Raw genomic sequence first — 21,718 nt, 5'->3', positions numbered from 1 at the left:
AGGAAAAACGAATGGCCGAAAAGTACACTTCCTCCCATCCCCACCTGACCTTCAAGTGACGACGCGGATATTTATGAATCGCCGATTCACCCCGCGGTCGATGATGACAAGATGTTTTTTGAAATGCACTTACCAAGAATCCAGATGGCTGACTTGTTTCTGCATGACTGACGGGAAGGGAAGCAATTACAGCTTTATTCCCATAGAAGCCACCCAGATATGTCAAAAATGATACTTTTTATGTCATCTAAATGGAAAGCAATGAATAATAAACGTACGCGATGAAACCGTTAAAGTAAGACATAATCCACCCGAGTGGAAATAATGGGAATAATCTGTTTTGAAAGCGTCCACCAGCTTTATGGAAATTTAAACAGGACATGCCATCTGATAATTGTTTGGTGAAGCAGTATGTGGTTCATTAACGAGGTTATTCAGTTATTAGGGCTAAGGTTTTGACAATACGAAATGGTTTTCTGGACAATTTTCCGTTTAAACGTTTAGTTTTTTCCCCCCCTCAAACTCAGCATTAAAAAATATATATATAAAAAAAAAATCCAGTTTGTGTATTTTAAACAACCGCATAGCTAGCTTTATAGTCCGCTAGCTAAATGGCTACAATAAATAACATCTTCAATATGAAGCGGTTCTATAACCCTTTACGCAATTGATTTAGCATAAGCGATCCAGTAACACTCGTTGATTGACAATATAGCAATACTCAGAGTGATATTATTTATCCTCTGTGAAGAACAAATGAACATAATTGATTTTGTTTTCCCTATTTGGCATTTCTTCACTTGTTTTGTCATTGTCAAACTAAATAAAACAAAGAGAATTGCATGTTGTGTATTTAAAATAACTTTGCCTTAAAGCGATACTTTACTTAGTTCGCCATTTTTGGCAGTCAAACATGAATATTTTTCCTATAATAAATTTAATATTTTCATTATTTTTCATGTACATTAGTACCTTTAAAAAGACATTTTGCAACTTGCTGTCGACTGAAAATGACATCACGAGGGCTCAGGTAACCAATCACAGCTCAGCTCGTGAATGTCACATGACCAAACCTAGAAAACAGGTGAGCTGCGATTGGTTACCTGAGCCCTTGTGATGTCATTTTCAGTCGACAGCAAGTTGCAAAATGTCTTTTTAACGGTACTAATTGTACGTGACAAATAATGAAAGTATCAAATTAATTATAGACAAAATATTAATTTTTTATTGCTATAATGGGCTAAATAAGTGAAGTATCCCTTTAAAGTCAGTTCGTTTTTTTTTTTTTTTTTGCTGAGCTCAGAATTGTTCATTCGGTAGTGTTACGATTCAACATCTTATCATCATTGCTCTCTCTTTTTTTTTTCCCGTCAGTTTGTTTTAATGCTAACACATAATGCCATAAACAAATAGCATAGTCTCCGCATTAATGACCCTTTAAGCAATGAAGATTTGATCACAAATAATTGAGGATTACTTGAAGAGAGATATAATCACACTCACAAGCATCTTTTCTTGATCCTCTGCAAAGAATGCTGAATACCGAGCGGCTCCCTGCATATCTGTTTGGCTGTATTATACCGCCCCCAGGTGGCCAAGGAAAGTGCGACATAAGTAGCAGCACAATGACCATTGAATTCAAACATTCTGCGATAATAAGTCAGGACAGGTACGAGTCCGACCGTGCTGGGGGAGTCGTACGGCTTTGAAGTATGCGTCCACTTACTGCAGGCGTGCTCCATCTTTTTGAATGAGCGTCACCGAAAAAAAAAGCGTCAGAAATCCAAAGAAAAATGCCAAACCGGGCCTCGAGTAAATCCTTCCATGAGAGTTTCACGTTTAGAATTCAGTCGACGTTTTAAGAAGCTTTCCTCGCACACAGCGTTGCTCTTTGCGTTTTTGTGTTGGCGCCTCCCGCCTCCCCCTTGCCCTGATTATATAAGTCTTTACAACTCTCCGGAGGAAACGCACACGCGCCAGCTAACGACACATTTATCCTCCTCGCATCGGCGTTCCCGGACAGCTCGTGGATTCACGTCTTATCTTCCCCGCCCCCCCCCGGATACCGTGGCCCGTGAAATGTCTACGGGCTCGGATTCTCCCCGAGAACCTCGACTTGGAGCCTCAACTCGTTTAGAGATCAAAGACCTGATCTGGCGCCCTTAATGGATTTTGATTTATGCCGAATAATTATATGTGATTTTATGGATTGTATAGCGTTACTTGTGGTCCTCATAAGCTGTGAAACTGGCAGACCATCAAATCAATTCTAATTTGGATTGGATCCAAACGCATACTCGATCGTGCATATGTGTCTGAATTTGCTCATTAAAATGCGTGCATCAATGTATCCTGATATATGTAGTGGGCAACGCTGAGTCTACATCTATAATATACAGTTGTGATCAGAAGTTTACATAAACTTGTAAAGAACATAATGTTATGGCTCGCCTGAGTTACCACTTATTTCTACAACTATAGTTTTTCCTCTGATAAAGTGATTGAACAGATACTTAAAAATATACATACAGCAACACGAATTTGCGATTTTGCTGACTTAGGAAGTTTGTCAATGAAATGAGCTTCATATCATTACCTTGTGACTTTTTGTGAGTAATTATGAGTGACTGATACTTCTATGAGGCCATTGAAATGTAGGGGGCATATTCACTAAAGGTTTGCGTCGTCTTTGCTAACCGGTAAAATATGGAGCAATCCGGGAGCGCCTGATTCACCAAACGCGCAGAGAAATCGGGGAATCCGTCACTAAGTGCGCTGCCAACCAGATTGCGTCCCGGTGCGCCGGTGTTATTTGTAAATTATATGTAAATTAGGTGATTTGCATTCATTTGACGCAAAATATGCCCACCCCAATGCAAATGAGACTCATTGATATGCAGCGTTCTAAGTCACCAACTCCAGCGCAAATAGCCACACAGAGTTTGCGTTTTTGGAAAGCATGTATTAACCTGCCGCAACCTCGATCCCGGGATCATGACAGCAGTGCATGGCACGGTGCACATTGCTCTCTGGCTGTTCACACAGAGAGAGAGAGAGAGGGAAGGGGACATTTCTCAATGTTGGTTTAGGACACATAAAGTAACCCGAGCTGATCGGCAATGGTAGGGAGACATTTTACGATCATTTTTACGTGCCAGATGCATACTGTACGGCCACGCCAACCTCAACACACAACCTGTGTGTAAAATAATGGCATCCAGGACAATGATTCCCCGTTTTTTGTTTATTTTTGCTAATCTGAGGCCCGATCTGGCCCGCGGGCCGTATTTTTGACACCCCTGCTCTAGCATAAAAAAATAAAAAAAAATAAAAAATAAAAAATATATAAAAAAAATAACGTATAAATACGTCTTTGGGACACTTAAAACATTTAAAATAGAACGTATTTATGCGATTTTGGGATTAAATTAGTTAATTGCCTGACACCCCAAATATATAAACATGTATTTCAAACAAGAAATCCAACGGGATAAAAGAAGCCCCATGTGTTGTCTTGTGGCCTGGTGTGTGTGGCAATAATGACGGACGTTTGGCTCCATGTTGGGCTCCATCCGTGCGTGCGGCGTGCGACACTTGTCATCAATGACACAATACGCCTGAAGCCCTTCAGGGTGAGGAGTCGCTGATTGCGGTGGCGGCGGCTTGAAAGAGGCGCTCGCTCGCCAGCACTCTTGTGGCTCGCGCTTGTTGTCATTAAACGCTGTAAATCACACAGATTGGGCCGGGAAACACGCGGAACAGCTCGCGCCGCTTCCGTGTTTGGTTCCGTCCACGAGCGCTTGATTGGGCGACGCTTGGAACGTTCTCACGTGGAAGCTTCACGGTCACGCTTGTACATATTTGGCGGCTCTTTGTGCTAGCTAGGCTATATCTGCTTGCACACGCATAGATCCAAACATTAACTGACAAGTGTCATTTCACAGCTTGGTGTGAGGAAGTGCCGCCTCCATGAATTTGGGCTCCACAAGTCGTTTGCCGCTCAAACAATATTGCGGAACTCTGTACATGAGTGTGGCTCGTTTGCATGAGACGGAGCCTTCCGTCTAAACACATTTGAGGGAAAATAGTCTTGGAATTCTTGATCTTTGGGGTATTTTTGTCATGTCTGGGGTCACGCCAGGGTTAAGTTTGAGTTCATGACCTCTTAACTCATCCACTCGCAGCCATTTTCACGTTTCGCAATCCCATTCGCTCCCGGCTGTTTTACTGGATTTTGACTGATTTTGCAAGGCCCACAGAATATTGTGTTCAATTGCTATAAAAGCATGGAACCTATCAAAAGAAAGATTAAAGTCTCTTCTTTCGTCAGGAAAAAAAAAAGTATGTTTCTATCTGTTTCCGTTTTGCAGCAATTAGCATTAGAAGAGAGCTAAGTTTCATCCGTTTTCACAAATCTATTTAAAATTGTAAGTAATTGAGCTTTTTTTTCTACATGGCCCTGGTTGATCTCCATTGCTCTGCTGCCACCTGCTGGCTGTTTGTGTAATAACTACCATTTCTGCAACCGTTCTTTGCAGTTGAGAGGCTTCATCAAAGCATTCTGTATGCTCTAGCATAAAAAACAAAAACAAAAAAAAAGTATAAATACGTCTTTGGGACACTTAGAACATAACTACCATTTCTGCAACCGTTCTTTGCAGTTGAGAGGCTGCATCAAAGCCTTCTGTATGCTCTAGCATAAAAAACAAAAACAAAAACAAAAAAACGTATAAATACGTCTTTGGGACACATAACATTAAAAAAACGTATTTACACGTTATTGGGAGCAAATGAGTTAAGTTTGTTTCACGGCTGTGACCTCAAGTGTCTGTTTAGTACTGATGTAACCGTCATCTAGTTTCAAATAGTTTTAGGCTATGTGATGTCAATCTTTAATTCTTCAGGTGACGTCTGGACCTACATGATGTCGTTCTTTTAGTCCTTTACTTGCTACAACCAATCAGATCGATTCACTGTCTGTAGAAGCAGTCTGAGAATTGTGTGTGCATAATTGCCAAGCCTCTCTTTAACTGCCACTAACAACCAATTGCTAAACGGAGAGTGTTCACTTCAACATACTTCCTTGACACCGATTCCTATTGAGACAGGGCTCTGGCATTGCATCATCATGTTTCAACAGAAAGAAAAAAATTGACATTAACCCCCCATTAACCACCCCCCCCCCCTCCAATGACTGACAAAGAAAAGCTATCAGGCAAAATGTTTCTTAAGCTATTTTCTTCTGCCGGTTTGATGGCCTTGACACACGTGCACACGCGTGCACACGCACGCACACACAAACCTACGCAACTCTGACGTCGCGTGAAGGATAAGCGATGAAAAGCGCACGTTTGTTGAAGTGCGTCTGAAGGCTTTTATTAAATGCCGTTTTTTTTTTTTTTTATTCCCATGACACGCGCGGCTCTCACTTTGACGTCATTCAAAAGAACAAATCGATAAATATTCGCAGGGTAAGAAATGATTTACTTAGGACGTGTAATTCATTTTAGGACAATTTCGACAACGGGTGCGTAATGCAGGGGTGTCCAAACTTTTTCATTTGAGGGCCACATACAGAAAATCAGAAGGACGCAAGGGCCACATAATGTTATGAAGAGAAATTGTGTTTAGTTGTCCTAAAAATTGTACAAATAATTGTTTGTGCTTTTGCATATTTTGCATATAAAAATGCTACAATAAACCAATTTATTTGTAAAATGGCAGTAGGGTTATTATAGTTTTGGATTTTTTTTATTTTAGTTGGTTTTTATTTCGTTTTTGAGTTTTGTTTTTAACTCATTTGCTCCCAAAAAACGTATAAATACGTTCTATTTTAAATATTACCAGTGTCCCAAAGACGTATTTATACTTTTTTATTTTTTATTTTTATTTTTTTATTTTTTATTTTTATGTTAGTGCATACAGAAGGCTTTGATGCAGCCTCTGAATTGAAGAGAACAGTTGAAGCAATGGTAGTTATTACAAAAACGACGAGCAGGTGGCAGCAGAGTATAAGAGAGCAACCAGAGCCAAGTTGCAACATGCTGTTTTCCCCTTTTAAACAGATTTGTTAGCTATATTCTAATGCTAGTTGCTGCAAAATGGAAATACCAAAGAAATGTACCTTTTGTCCTGATGAAAGAAGAATTTAATTTTTCTTTTGGTAGGTTCCATTTTTTTATAGCAATAGATTAGTTAAATTAGTTTTGCAAACATAACATGTAGTTTCAGTTAGTTTTTCGTTTTTTAAAAAGCAATTTCGTTTTTATTTTGTGAATGAAATAGTTTTTTGAATTTTGGCACAATTTTGTTTTTTTCGACATCCTCCCTTCTTACTTTGACCATCTCCAAACATTTTTGTTTTGTTTTTATTTTATTTGAACTGAGTCAAATGCCATTTTTTAGCACATGTCGCGGGCCACTAAAAAATGGACGGCGGGCCGCAAATGGCCCCCGGGCCGTAGTTTGGACACCCCTTCCATAATGTTATTGGCATTAAGGCAAGCGCAACTTTCTTGTTCGCTGGCTTGTTTATGTGAAACGTTTCGAGACCACCGCCCGACTCCATTTAGGAAAACAGCCGTTTTTTAGCCCTTGATCGTTTTGATAAATAATGTATTTCGAAAGCCTTTTGAGGGGTAGCCAGGGAGACGAATTTGTGAGACACGTCAAATATTGATTTGGACTCACTCGATATTGGCTGTAAATATGCTTTTTTTTTTTTTTTTTTGCCTGATTAAGTGCAATGCTTTTAATGTGTTTTGAAAAATGCAGTGTACTTAAGTACATATAAAAATGCACGTATGTGTTAAAGTGCAGTTATATACACGAGCAGCATTACACATTTTCCTTTACTGAACTGTATTAATTTACTGTATTCGTGAAATAAGTCAAACGATGCAAAGAATAAGGGGTAGGACTAGATAAGTTCTCAACTTCTTGCTACTCCCTTTGAACATGTAAACCAGTGGTGTCCAAACTACGGCCCGGGGGCCATTTGCGGCCCGCCGTCCATTTTTTTTTAGTGGCCCGTGACATGTGCTAAAAATGGCATTTGAGTCAATTCAAATAAAATAAAGACAAAAATGTTTGGAAATGGTCAAAGTAAGAAGGGAGGATGTCGAAAAACGCAGGTGCTATTAAAGGTTATTTTAATGAACTAAAACTAACGGGAAAAATACAATTTAAAAAACAATTTCATTAACGAAATAAAATAAAAACAAAGATGCTTTTTAAGAAAACTAACTGAAACTACATTTTATGTTTACAAAACTAACTAAAATAAAACTACAATTATAGCAAAAATGTCCTTCGTTTTAGTCTTTGGTAATTAATTTAATGCATCAGCCTTATTTTAAATGTGATTTTTAGTTGATTTATTTTTATATAAACCGGAATAATGATGTCACACCCATGGTGTTTTTTAAATATTGCACATAAGTACTAAAAAAATAAATAAATAAATAAAACTAATACTGAAACTAACTAAATTAAAACTAAGCATTTATTAAAGAACTAAAACAAATAAAAACTAACAGAACTACCCTGAAAACTAATTCAAACTAACTAAATAAAAAACAAAATAAATAAAAAAATAAAAACTAAAATGAAAAATTCCAAAACTATAATAACTATATTACAAATAAATTGGTTTATATACTGTAGCATTTTTCTAAATAGCACAAATAAATATGTCCCTCAAATGAGAAAGTTTGGACACCCCTGATGTAAACTATCGCTAATGATTGCATACGTTTCTTCTTTCTTTTACATTTTTTTTTTTATCAGCTCATTTTTTGTTGATATATTTATATATATTGTTATTGTTTATTGTAGTGTCCTGCTTTTTAATTCTGAAAATCTGCTTACACGATATGTTACACGTACCGCGTGCGTGAGTCACACAACAATGACTGCCGGTGACGAACGTACATTTCCAAATCCTTTATGTTGCTCTCAGGTTGTAACAATGCTGATTATAAATCACGGCGGGCCGCGGCGAGCGACACGTTTGGGTGGCGGGGGGGGGTCCGTCGGCGGAAGTCTTTTGTTTGACACCCCCGTGCGTCTTGGCAAATTGCTATTATTAATGGTACAAAGAGGAGTGTGGGACCCTCATTAGACGCTGTTGTCCCTCCACATGAAAAACAAGCCAGACGCCTGCGAGCGACTAATACGTGCCAATTAAACACCTCGCACTCTTTTTGTTGACCACTCCACACCTGCAAATGGAATTCGGCTGACGATAAGTGTATTTTTCTTTGTCTTTAGCTACACGAATAAATTGCTAGTTCAATGTTGTTGCAACTTTTTCCCTTGTCACATTTGTGGGCATCAAAGCAAGTCACCCACAAGTTTTTTTTGGCAGTTTTTGCACCTGATGCCTTTCCTAACTAAACCCGCCCATCGAACCTTTTTGCCATCTGCAAGAATGACAAGAAGAGACACAACATAGCAATACACTAGGGCTGGGTATCGATTCAAATTTCCAAAATCGATTTGATTCAATTCAGAAGATTCCAATCCGAATCGTTATTTGAAGGAAAAACACTTTTGAAGTCGATGCTAACTTCCTGTTAGCATTTGCTAACTTCCTGTTTGCGCTAGGCTAGCGATGTTTTAAAAACGAAGCCTGTTTTGTATTTAAATATACCGTGGATGTAATTCTTGACATTGTGTATTTAGTTTTAGAGTTAAGTGCGGTGTCATTGAATAGCTTAAAGGACGCCTCGTGACAACAGAATAACATACGCTACATTAAGGGTACTTTCATAGTGTTGGAAACTTCGGCTTTCTTTGTTTTAAGGGGAAAATAATCAGCCATTTAGCTCAATTGTTTGATTGTTTCGGCCGATGTTTGAAGGCCAATAATCGTCCGATTATAATTAGCAGACTATTAACTCATTTTCTCCCACTAACGTGTAAATCCGTTTTTTTTTATGTTTTAAGTGTCCCAAAGACGTATTTATACGTTTTATTTTTATTTGATTTTTTTTTTATGCTAGAGCATACAGAAGGCTTTGATGCAGCCTCTCTCAACTGCAAAGAACGGTTGCAGAAATGGTAGTTATTACACAAACGGCCAGCAGGTGACAGCAGAGCAAAGGAGATCAACCAGGGCCATGTAGAAATAAAGCTCAATTACTTACAATTTTAAATAGATTTGTGAAAACTGCTCTATCCTAATGCTGATTCCTGCAAAAGGGAAACAGATAGAAACATACTTTTTTCTGTTGCTTATAAATGCTGTCCTCTTTATAAAAAAAATAAAATAAAAAATAAAAATAAAAAAAAAATAAATAAAAATAAAATCTCACCCTTGTTCATGCTCTAATTGAGAAGAAAACTGATGGGAAAGCATGACCTTTGGTGCAGTTCCCGTCTCACACACACACACACACACCACACGACACAGTGGCCCGTTTTAACCCGGGCCTAACGCGAGACACGGCTGGTTTGGGACGAGCGCGGCAATTACGGCGCGTGAAATTCACGACGTGAGTGCGATTGTGACTTGCGTGGGAGCGGCCGCGGCTCGCCTGCGAGCGCCGCGACTCCTCAGACGTGACGCGCCCTGACGAGTGCATCACCCGTGCAATTTGCCCTTTTGAAGATTCCACATCCTTTTCCCGCACCGTTTGCCTCGACTGGCAAAACGACATCAACGCTCCCTATGTCGCACCAGATTGCCCATAATGCCTTTCAGCACCATCATGAGTGAACCACTAGACCTTTAAAATATTGCACCCTAGAATTTACACTCATATATCCCAACAATCTCACAAGACCTGCACTGAAAATGTTGACTTTACAAGGATAAATCCGGCTGACAGTGTCAGAAAGTTATTAATTTTGCAGTATATTTATTACTGTGCAGTGATACTTTTCGTGATGATTTTTTTTTTTTGTCTAACTAAAATATAAAGCATTCATTGAGACGATGACCATAAAACTGAAATTGACTGACAATATCATCAATGTCCAAAACAAAAAGGAAGGAAGACATCGACAAAATTGTCAATTTTGTCGACTAAAATTGCTCTTCATTTCGTCAGCTAAAATTGGATTCAAACTAAAATACAATCAGATGACTAAATTCTGACTAAAAACTTAATTAATTTTAGTCAAGACTTAAAACTAGTGTTGTTCCGATACCGATAATGGTATCGGCAGAGGCTCCGATACTGCATTAAAACAGTGGTATCTGTATCGGTGAGTACTAACGAGTAACATGCCGATACCATTATTTCTGACACCTAATGTAGGACTTTGGATCATCTTGCGCATCTTCAGCATCTTGTGTCTTGCTTGTGCACGACATTCACTGATGCGTGACATGTTCACTGCGTGCCGATCTAAGAAATCCGATTGGCCCTTGAATGCTTTGGTATCGTTATGGTACGGCGCCCCTATATATATATATATATATATATATATATATATATATATATATATATATATATATATATATATATATATATATATATATATATATATATATATATATATATATAAATATATATATATATATATATATATATATATAGATATGTTTCTTGTCCTGACTAGTAACTTTTCTTGTCCGGACAAAAAACTTTCTCGTACGGACAAGAAACACATATATATATACATATATATATATATATATATATATATATATATATATATATATATATATATATATATATATATATTTATTTATTTATTTTTTATTTTTTCTCCCATGTCACTTTAGGGGCTCCGTATTATGGTATCGGTATCGGCTAATACTGCAAAGCTGGGTATTAGAATCGGTACCGGGGGCCAAAAAACGGTATCGAAACAACACTACTTCAAACTAAATTAAAATTTCTTGTCAAAATGAGCACTATGTGGACATAGTCTATTCAGTAGACTAGGCAAAGATGTTTAGAATATTTTCAGGCCCTTGATTCGGCTAAAATTACACAAGATGATAGTTCGGGTTCTTGAAATTGGAGTCGAATAAAAGAATAAAGTTGAGGTTGTTGTGGGTGTGGAGGCATTATCACAACGCCCTGCAGGGAAATTGTGGTAATTTTTCCACGTTAGGAGACATTTTGGTGGGAAATGAATTTATGTGGATTAGGGGCACGATGTGAGTGATTAGCAGAGGTCAGTTACATGTCAGAGTTCAAATTTCGGTTCTTCTGTCCTTCCCGCGCTTAAGTGCATTTTCACCAGCTACTTCATCTTTCTTCCAAATTCCAAAAACTATTTAAATGATACTCTTAAAGACACTCTCTCACCTTTCCTTCCAACGCAACAAGACAAACGTTGACGAGTCCAGACGGTTCCGCTTGTGACTTCATGTCAAGTGCTTGGGGATTTTCTCAAAGCGGAGAGGATAAGCTAACGTTTAGCCATTCAACTCGACTCGGGAGACAAGAGCCCTTCAACGCCGCTGATTTAATTAACATCCTTTAATGAGCACGTTAAGGATGCTCCGGCTGATGTGACAGACACGAATGCGGCCGATCTACAGTACGTTGATGCGTTCGTTGCTTTCGGCGCTGGGCTGCGGTTTTGTCTTTGCCTCCTTCTCAATTACCTTCGCCGGAATATAAAGCTGGGCAATTGTACCGCAGTTATCGGGTTGAAGGCAATCCGTCAAGATTGCCTGCTTACCTTAGTTTCCATGGCAACTTACTGACTGAACAAGTTGCTTCAAATCACGGCTTGGGCTGTCGCTCCACTATTGAAGCGTCCTTGGGCAGGACACTGAAAACTAAATTTGCCAGGTCAATACTGTAAATGAGAAACTGGTAAACAAAGAATAATGTCATAACCTCCACCATATCGAAGTTTTTTTCGATGTAGTCAGATGCGTACGTGATGTGGGCAATTAGTGACCGCCATCTTTGTATGACCCAAACCTTCGGTACCCCCCCAATTGCATTTTTGTCGAGTGGTCAGGGTGTGCTATAAAAATATTTTGACGATAAAACTGGGAATAGGCGCCAGCAGCCCCCGCGACCCTTGTGAGGAGGCGGCACGGTACTTGAGTGGTTAGCACGTCCGCTTCCCAGTTCTGAGGTCTCCGGTTCGAGTCCAGGCTCGGACCTTCCTGGGTGGAGTTTGCATGTTCTCCCCGTGCCCGTGTGGGTCTTCTCCGGGTACTCCGGTCTCCTCCCACATTCCAAAGACATGCATGGCAGGTTAATTGGGCGCTCCGAATTGTCCCTAGGTGTGCGTGTGAGTGTGGATGGTTGTTCGTCTCTGTGTGCCCTGCGATTGGTTGGCAACCAGTCCAGGGTGTCCCCCGCCTACTGCCCAGAGCCAGCTGAGATAGGCGCCAGCAGCCCCCGCGACCCTTGTGAGGAATAAGCGGTCAAGAAAATGGATGGATGGATGGATAAAACTGCGATGACATCTACCAGACTCGGCACAGACTGTCAAATCCGTCTGCCTGCGCCCCAATCAATCGGTTTGGCTGCGACAGTCCCGTTTTTGAGCCTCTGGTTTTCCGTCAGTCAGTGTAGTAGTAGTAGTAGTAGAAGTAGTTGTGACGACGACCAGTCGTCTGAAGTTGTCTCGATCCTGAGCTCGAAGCAGAAGTTCGGAAAGAGGACTGGTGCCAGCCACCTGTGCTACCCAGGTGAGTCTTGGGCGTCCGCCGGCGGCGGCGCCAGTGGCGAGGAGTTCGGAGAGATGCGTCAGTGAGGAGTCGTTTTGAGTCGTTTTGCCGGTCTCGAGTTATCCAGGCGGGCCACGTGACCGAGCAGATGAAGTCGCCGCCTCTTGATGAGGGCGGAGACCGGTGTTGGATTTCCCACCCTGGCGTAGATAGTCTCGTTGCGGACGAAATCGTACCAGCGGACACGTCGGATACCCTGCAATCAACGGCCTGTGGAATGCGTCCAGGCGGAGTTGCATAACATGTCTCGCCGGTTGTAGAGTAGGACTGGGATGATGGCGGAGTCGAAGAGGCGGAGTTTGGTGGCAAAGCGTTTCCAGGGGCTCGAGCACACCCCGGAGAGCCTACCAAAAACACTGTGAGCTAGCTGGAGTCGACGCAGGATCTCGGGATCGCAGGAACCACTTGTGGCAAACTTTGACCCAAGGTCGATGAACTCCTCAATGACCTCCACCCCTCGACCAAGACTAAGTGGTCCCAAAGAACGGACCATAAGCGTATCCATCAGTCAGCGTAATCGTCACTAAACGTGTCAAGCACTGACGGACCTCTCAGTCCGTCACTTTTGTCGATATTTGACAAATGACAGAGTGACATAATCTGTTGGTCCTAAAATCGTGGAGACGAAGTGATGACGGAAATGTGGTTGAAATAAAATGACCGATTGACGATTACGACAGACTGACGCTGACGAATGACGGACCAGCAAAATGTTTTGAGAATGATATTACAGCGTTCCCTCGTTTTCCGTTGGGATTCGGTTCTAAAAAAAAATACCCGCAATAGATGAAATCCGAAAAGTACCAGTTTTATGTTTCATATTTAGCCTACTATAAATGTTTTAAGGCTCTAAAACACAGTTTATACACTTTTCTCATCGAGGCATTTGAACATGTGAATAATGTTTCACCGTTATTATCAAAAATGATTTAAAAAGGTAGGAAACGGATAAATATCAGTAACACTTGTGACACAGCCACAAGTATAACTGTTGTTGCTTCAATAGCGAACATACTATGACTACCACCTCTACGATTTACGTATTTTGTGCTTGTTATAGATTTGTAAATTGCTGTTTTGTATAATTCTGCCTCTTTTTTTTTTTTTATAGGATCTGTAATTTAATAATGCTGTACTGCGTATCTGATACTTCATATGTTAGTCGAATGTAATTTTGGTGCTTCGTATGTTGTTTGTATGTAGTTTTTGACTGTTATGTAATTTTATTTTATGAGGACTACAGATGGAAATTAGCATTTTGCTAAATCTGGTGCAGCCATCTTTTTTAATGTTACTGCACACTGTCCTTCTAATAAAACAAACCCAAACCCAAACACCAGCATTTGATGTTGTATTTCTATAAACGTTTGCAATTGTTTACGTTTTCAATCACTTCTTCAACTTTCCCGGGAAATCACGACGTCTGATTTGGAGTCTTTTTTTTTTTTTTTTTTTCTCCGGCGTGCACTGCAGACCATGAGAGTATTCGTCTGGAATCAAGCAAGCGACTCGTCGTCACCATGTCATTCCCAGAGCAATCAAACAGGAATTGATCTCACGCCAGCTGCACCAAAGTCAGCTTTGCAAGCCGTTAAACGACGAGCCGTCCGTCTCGAGATGTTTGCTCGCCAAAAGGCAAGCTGTCCGTTCTTTACGCCCCGCGGAAACTTTATACGTACCAGTAAACGCGGCAACGGTGTCCTTCGCGTCCAACAATTAGCCCGTTATGAAGGATGACTCGAGACGTCTTCGCGCGCAGGTGGCCAACTTGCCATTTGCGCGGCACAAATTGGTTTCACCAGATGGGACGCAATCTCAGTCATTAGCCGCCTCTTTTTTGCTTTTACACACTTTAAATCCACGAACATCTTGCGGCGGCACGACTATTTTCGTTCACGTTATAAATTGTATGTCTCTTTTTCTCCTGCGTGTGTGTAGGATATTTGACCGTCACCATCGAGCCGCTGCCTCCCGTGGTGGTGGGTGAGACCGTGACCCTCAAGTGCAACTTCAAGACAGACGGGAGGCTCCGGGAAATCGTTTGGTATCGGGTGAGTCAAGCGCTTGGTTCCGCCGTTTAAAAATTCCTGACAAGGCATGTCAAAATGGAGGATACATTTTCTTTCAGCTGTAATAATTAGCTTTTTATAAGCGTCGAGTAATCGTTCAGAGCCGCTTGAAATCGCCCACATCCTCTGATTTCCGTACTCCGTCAAACAAATCAGGCTGGTTATCCTTTATGATTAATTAAAATTAAAATGTACTTGGCAAAACAATCACCAAAACCAGTTACCGAATCACTTTCAAAAATGTTGGTGACTACAATATCAATCCCTCTCATGTCATATTGCTTAATTGTTGTTTAGTTGCTGTTTTTTTTTTTTTTTATAAATCATTAACTCTTTTACTGCCACACGTTATCAAAACGTTATCATTCACGTCATCCTTGAAAACTTTCTATTTCATCAGATTTCGTCATCTTTCATTGTAATTTGATGCACGGGCAGCCCATTGAAGAGATACAATGCTGCCATCTGGTGGCCATAATGTTTTTGATTCCACAACCCATTGACCAGGCAGCGCTGCACTTGCCCATTGATTTAAAAAAATAAAAATAAAAAATAAAAAACATAGTTGACGTCATTTAACGTTTATGGCGGCATACATTGTGATTTTATTAATCGTGATTAAACGTTTTTGGCAGTCAAAGAGTTAAACAGAATAAACACCAATCATTGGTTAATAAACAATAATTGTGGCAAAATGGTTTTGTAATACACTTTAATGCAATGTGACATTTTCTGATTATTTGATTAATCAATGGAATAATTGAGCAAAAAGTTGAATCTTGTGTATGTTTTTTTGTGCCAACTTATCAAAACTGGTATTGCATATAAGTGTGATTCCCAAATTCCAAACCAAACGGTAGCGCTACTTGCTAGCGTTAGCATTGTAAACAAGCTGATGTTAGCATAGCTGGAGTGCTACTACAACACGAAATGTTACTGGTTTTATTTTAGTTATTTTTTTTCCAGTGTACAATCAATTAAAATAAAATTAAAAAGAGGTGATGAACTTACCTGGAGAGCAGAAATTTTGCTAATTCTGCATTGTGACTGAATCGCAGCCTACACCTGTGTTCACCCATTTTTGCATTTAATAATAATTTAATAATAATTTCCTGAGGTGGATACTCCTCCGTAACTTTAATAAAGCTTCTGAAGCCCAAGATATTGTGCCCACTATTGCGCAATACTGTACGTGTTTTATACCTTATTAGTCACTGATGAGTTATTTTTCCCTTCGGTGCGGCCCAAAATGAGGCCAAAAAGGGATGATATTTTTCACAAATCAATTTCACCATGTACTACTCAGGTAATACTGACAGTTTTACAAATAGTCAATTAATAGAAAATGGCAAATTGTCCCCTTAAGTCCAGAGTGTGAGTGCTTTTTTTTTTTTTTTTTTTTTTCCGCCTGTGAGTGAGCGAAGCATTTAATAAGGACTTTTATTGTGACACAGGAAGTGAATCTCCCGTGTGGCAGTTCCTCTGCCATGTCAAACCTCAGACTTTTACTTTGGCCAGCTGCTTGGGAGGCGTCCCTGGCTGTCGCCACCGTTGCTTAATAGTTCACAGCTGGCGATTCGACGGTTATTAAAGTCCCGAGCGGTTTACTATGCCGCGGAACTGCTGCCAGTAATTAAATTTCTGTTGGGGAGACGAAGAAGAGGAGGGAAAAAAAAAATTAAAAAAAACAGCGTATGCCTGTAGGAGTTTATTTTGGGCCATAAAACCGCTGCATGAAATTAATACGCGTGTGTTGGCTGATATGTGGCGTCACATTTTTGCCTTTATGACTTCAACTGCTCAATAACAACAACACGGATTATCTTAGTCAAAACAGCAGGAGTCTTAATGAGGCTTGTGAGCGCTGCCTGTGAAATAAGACGATTGTCGTCGCCATTAAAGTTAAAACTGGGACTTTCGTTGTTTTTAACTTTTGCTCAGAGCAGTGGTTGACTTATTTTTACACTTATGACTTCAAATATTGCCTGCGCAGTGAATAAAGCTTGCCTTGAATAACATCTTAATCAATCAATCAATCAATCAATCAATCAAACTTTATTTATATAGCATCTTTCATACATTAAAATGCAACTCATGGTGCTAAACAATTAAAACATCCATCATACAATAAAAAGAAAAAACATGCAAACCTCAGGGAAAAAAAACAAAAAAACATGGCGAGGCACAGAGAAACCATGTAAGGAAAGGCACCCAGGAAACACTTTAACTAAACACTAAAAGACAACACCAACAAATTTAAATAAATAAAAACAGTTAAAGGCTAAAAGAAAACAGAATAAAAGGCAAAAACAAAGCTAAAAGACAATATGATAAAAGGATTGAGAACTAAGAAAAGAAATAATAAGTGATTAAAAAGATCGTTTAAATGCTAAACTTAAAAAGTGTGTCTTGAGCCTCCTCTTAAAAATATCAATAGTCTGTGGACCTGATGCCCTCTGGCAGGCTTGGTGAGGACCATAGTGGCTAAATGCAGCCTCACCGTGTGTTTTGGTCCTCAATCTCGCAACTTGTTGCTAGAATTGCGCAACTTGGCATTGCAAATGATCAATTCTGTATTTATAACGCACTTTCAAACAACCACCTCTATTTTCTTTAGATGAGGTGAGCAGATACAATAAAAACAGCAGAGGCCCCAGAATTGAACCCTGTGGAGCACCGTGCGGTCCGTTATACACATGAATTCATGTTGCGTCGTCCTCCGACCACTTATTTTTTTTTTTTTTTGTTTGTTTTTTTGTTCAACAAGGCCAAGCGATGTAGCGTGATCACCTGCAGCCACTGATGGCCAAGGCTCTTTTTTTCTGAGTGATTGGCCAACATGACAAACCCTCATTCAGCTTCACCTGGTCGAAATCAAAAGATTCGGGTGCATTGTTTTGGGTTCATCGTTTATATTTAGGTGAGCGTTGTCGCCACGGTTACAGGACCGGCGATGGAACGAGCCTTAATCTATGTTTTTTTTGGGACAAAAGTCTCCCCGCAATCGCTCTCGTAACAAACAGCAATCAACCGCTGTGACGGTACACAAAAACAATTTGGACTCACGGCTGGAAACGAGAGCACAGCTGCACGCATCCCCGCAACCCTTTCATTCATCCGCCATGTTGGTCTCAGCTCTTCACCCGCTGACCCCGTTTCTTGCAAACAGATCCTTAAAATATTTCGATGCCTCTCTCCTTTTTTTTGCATCATGCTGCCTTTCAAAGTCAACGTGTTGGAGAAATGCTTTGAATGGGACTTTTGGGGGGGCAGTTGACTCCCACCGCACGATAGGGCCTTGTCAGCAAAAAAAGTGACGGGGAGAGTCAGTGACGAGAGAAGCAAAGTGTCAAGCGATGTCACGTGAGCTAAATGTTTGCCTCGTTGGCTAACGAGCGAGAACCTTACCCCTGTGGCAACAACGGTGTTGTCGGTCACAGTCGCTTATGACCCGGTTGAGAGTAAAGCGATACAGTGCGGTTTGTCCACCAACATGAAGATTGCAGGCATGATGCACCGCTCACACTGTGACGCATCTGTGCCGTGACCGTGCGTTGCCAATGTGACAATGTCACCGTGTCGCTATATGGCTGAGTCACGGTGACACACGGGTATTCTCACAGTCGTTTATCATCACTGGTTTTATGGTAACTGACAGTCCGAAGGGAAGAATAATTTCTTTGAGGGATTATTTTGATGACTGCTTTTTTATTGAGTAATATTATTGAACGCTAATCTTGCTTGAGTACAGTTTTTTTTTTTTTGGCTACTCTACCCACCTCTGTAACGCACCGACTACTGTCGGTGGAAAAGTGGATCCGGGGGGGGGGGGGTTGGGTGGTACCTGACGATTCGATTCGTGTCACGATTCATAGGTCACGATTTGATTCGATACCGATTAATCCCGATACGAATCTATGAGTAGATTGTTGCGATTTTGTTTTTATTTAAATTGAGAAAATACTAATCAGTAAACTTGTAAAGCCTAAGATTTGTATGAATATTTTTCCATCAAAAATGGATATTTAAAAATCGATTCGGCCGCTTATTGAATCGATTCGAGAATTGCGCGATGTTAATATCGCGATATATTGCCGAATCGATTTTTTTTTAACACCCCTACCCCCGTATATTAATTTCATTATAAATTTATTTCAGTATTTAAGAATATTCATATTTATCTATACATAAAATACAAAACACAATGTTCTAATTTACAATACATTATATAAGTACATTTGAATGTATGTTGTATGTTTGAAGGTACTTGTGGTCAAAACTACGTTCAAAAATACTTGCAAAAATACGTTCGAACGTACTCAAAAATACGGTTGAACGTACTCGCCAGTCCAAAATGTTCACTGAACATTGACAGTTCCACGCTTCCGTACCTTATAAATTGATAGTGCTAACACAGTCATAATACCGAAGATCTGCACATTCACGAGAGAACAGGAGTCCATCGTTCAGACAATTTCTACTTTCTCTGTCTGAGGTCATTCTCGAGGGAATCAGCCTCATCAAGGTCAGGAAGAAGTCACCTGTGTACCGTTGATGCCGTTCCTTTCGGCGACGTTGTACGTAATTTCATCAGGCGGCGACAAAATTGTGTCCGGCTGGTGAAGACCGCCGCATTTGAAAGCGGCGTCCTCCCGAGGAATGTAAAGAGGTTGTAGCAGAAAGCGGGCCCCCGTCGTCTCTCGGGTGGCCCCGACTCAGCATAACCGCTGATAAATTATAAATCAGCGGCTCATAGAACGGCTGCCAAAAACTTTCTTTTAATCTTGGCCTTTTATTTGACTAAATAGTGTTGACTTCTCGTTTTACCTCCAGTTCCAACGGAACCCGGGCTGACACTCACCTGGGGAATTCTTCTATCTAATCGAAGCTCAGCCAATCAGCACCGCTTGTGCTCAGACGGAATATTTCAGCGCCCGGCGGCTTCTGCCGCATCCTGACGTATTCCGTTTGAGGATTTTCAATGCTTCCAGACTGCAGTCAGAATAAGCGAGCGTGCGCGTCAAGATAAAGCCGATCGCTTTGGAGAACCTTTTAAGCCACAATTAATCAAAACGCTCTTCAACTTTATGCGCGGAACAAGAGAGATAACACGAAAGGATTTGGGTCCCTTTCATATTGAATACTTCTCCGTTTTGTTCCCAGCGGTGAACGAGGTCTTTTCTGCTAAGTGAAATGTAAGGATGTTTAAAACTTGATTTGATGCTTGCCTTTTCAACAAATTGGGATTCTTGTTTTTGTTTTTTATTTTTTTAAACGAAATAAACATTTTTTAAACCTCTGCAAAAAAACAACAACAAAAACTACAAATTGTTATGATAATAATGGTTATTAATGCTACAAGCATGCATATAGGCAGTGGTACCTCAACGTATAATGAAAAAAAATCGTAAAACAAACAGCGATTTAAATGTAAAATGGCTAATCCGTTCCAAGCCTCCCAAAATTCAGACACAAATCTTTTATAAAGCATAAAAATGCATCAAAAACATATAACAAATACATGTTACAATTAGATTATTGCATAATAAATGAGAGTTGTGAACATTGTGAAAAACAAAGACTAGAAGAAAGAATAAAAATGATGGTCATTTACCTTTTTTAACTGCTGTCCTCATCGTTTTTATTTTTTGCTCTCTTTGGTTCATGTTCTCTCTCAGAAGTGTTTTTTTTTGCCTGGTGTTTTGTAAAGAAGTCCGCCTCCCAGTACTGAGGACGCAAGATCGAGTACAGGCCTGTCAAAATATGACGGTATTTTGTATTTATTTCATATTACGCGAATACGCAAGTAATTTAGCTGATTCATTGTGATGAATCAGATTAAAAATTTTTATCGTTTGACAGCACTAATATATATATATATATATATATATATATATATATATATATATATATATATATATATATACGTGCTCATGCAAAAATTTGCCAGTTTCAGACATATTGGCCCCCGACCCAAAAAAAGGCAATAAATTTTCCAAAAGAATAATAACAGTGCTTGGGCCTTGATAATTCCTCTCATTTATACAGCGCTTTTGTACAGTACGGTTGAGTTACATTGTGTAATTGTTTGACAAAGTCGTACATCTCAACTTTTTTTGCGGACTCGCTTCCACCCCGGCGCCAAAACAGATTGCAGCCATTAGTCACTCTGTAGGCGTCGCGCTCTCCAAACGGCCACGTTCGCCGCTCTTCCGTCTTGACTTATTTTGCTGTGATCCCGTCAGCCCACAAACGTTACCCGCGTGCGGTTATAAGCATCGTCGGCCAGCTGTGTTTGGACACGTGCCAGCTGCCTTAATTGCTCGGAGAACAACACAAGGATTATATTTGGAAACATTTCGACGCGCTGACCCGACTGCGAAGCCGACGTCAAGAAAAGAAAAAAAAGAAAAGAAAAAGCGAAAGAGCAGCGGGATGAGACACTTGATGCCCACACACGGGCTTCAGCGCATCTTTCTTCTAACGCCCTCCGGCTTTCACCGGGGTGGTCGGTCCTCAAATTTCCTTTTGGCCCACATTTTTGACAAATCCCATTAAGGATGTTTACAGCCAGGGTCCAAGCTCAATCTAGCAGCCATGCAAATGACTTATCTGTTTGTTGCCTGCCAAGACGCATGGGAGCGCGTTACCTGAGGCCAGCGTCACGCTGGCTTGCTGCCCCTTGATTTACTTTCAAATCTGTTGCGGGAGGCGATGCTGTTGTTTTGGGTGCTTTTTTTTTGTGTGCGATGGCCACCACACAGCACTGCAAAGAGAAAAACTGATGAGAATGAAGAACCGGACATTGAAATTAGGAGTGATACTTTGTCTCCCGAGAGATTATCGATACGCCTACGGAAGTATTGCGATATTTGTAGTTAACACATTCATTGCCAGACCAGCAAAGAAAATGCATCATTTGACGTCTTTTTCCGTCAATGGCAGTGAATGAGTTAATATGCAGCCACTATAACTGCTCCATTGTTCATGACTT

General features: G+C 40.3%; 2 protein-coding genes across 3 annotated transcripts in view; both read left to right on the top strand.

Moving 5' to 3' along the window:
* The window catches only part of dhrs3b (dehydrogenase/reductase (SDR family) member 3b), a 224,881-nt gene that overhangs the window by 43,251 nt on the left and 159,912 nt on the right, over positions 1 to 21,718 (top strand). The gene's annotated exons all lie outside the window — the stretch shown is intronic.
* The window catches only part of igsf21a (immunoglobin superfamily, member 21a), a 209,204-nt gene that overhangs the window by 61,527 nt on the left and 125,959 nt on the right, over positions 1 to 21,718 (top strand). For both annotated transcript variants that reach the window (XM_077528427.1, XM_077528428.1), the window contains exon 2: positions 14,594 to 14,706. In XM_077528427.1, the coding sequence (XP_077384553.1) occupies positions 14,594 to 14,706 (113 nt within the window). The remainder of the gene's footprint in view (positions 1 to 14,593; positions 14,707 to 21,718) is intronic.

This window comes from Festucalex cinctus, chromosome 8, assembly GCF_051991245.1.
Source record: "Festucalex cinctus isolate MCC-2025b chromosome 8, RoL_Fcin_1.0, whole genome shotgun sequence".
Classification (NCBI taxonomy): domain Eukaryota; kingdom Metazoa; phylum Chordata; class Actinopteri; order Syngnathiformes; family Syngnathidae; genus Festucalex; species Festucalex cinctus.
Note: the sequence above shows the minus strand (reverse complement) of the source record. Positions and strands in the feature narration are given on the sequence as shown.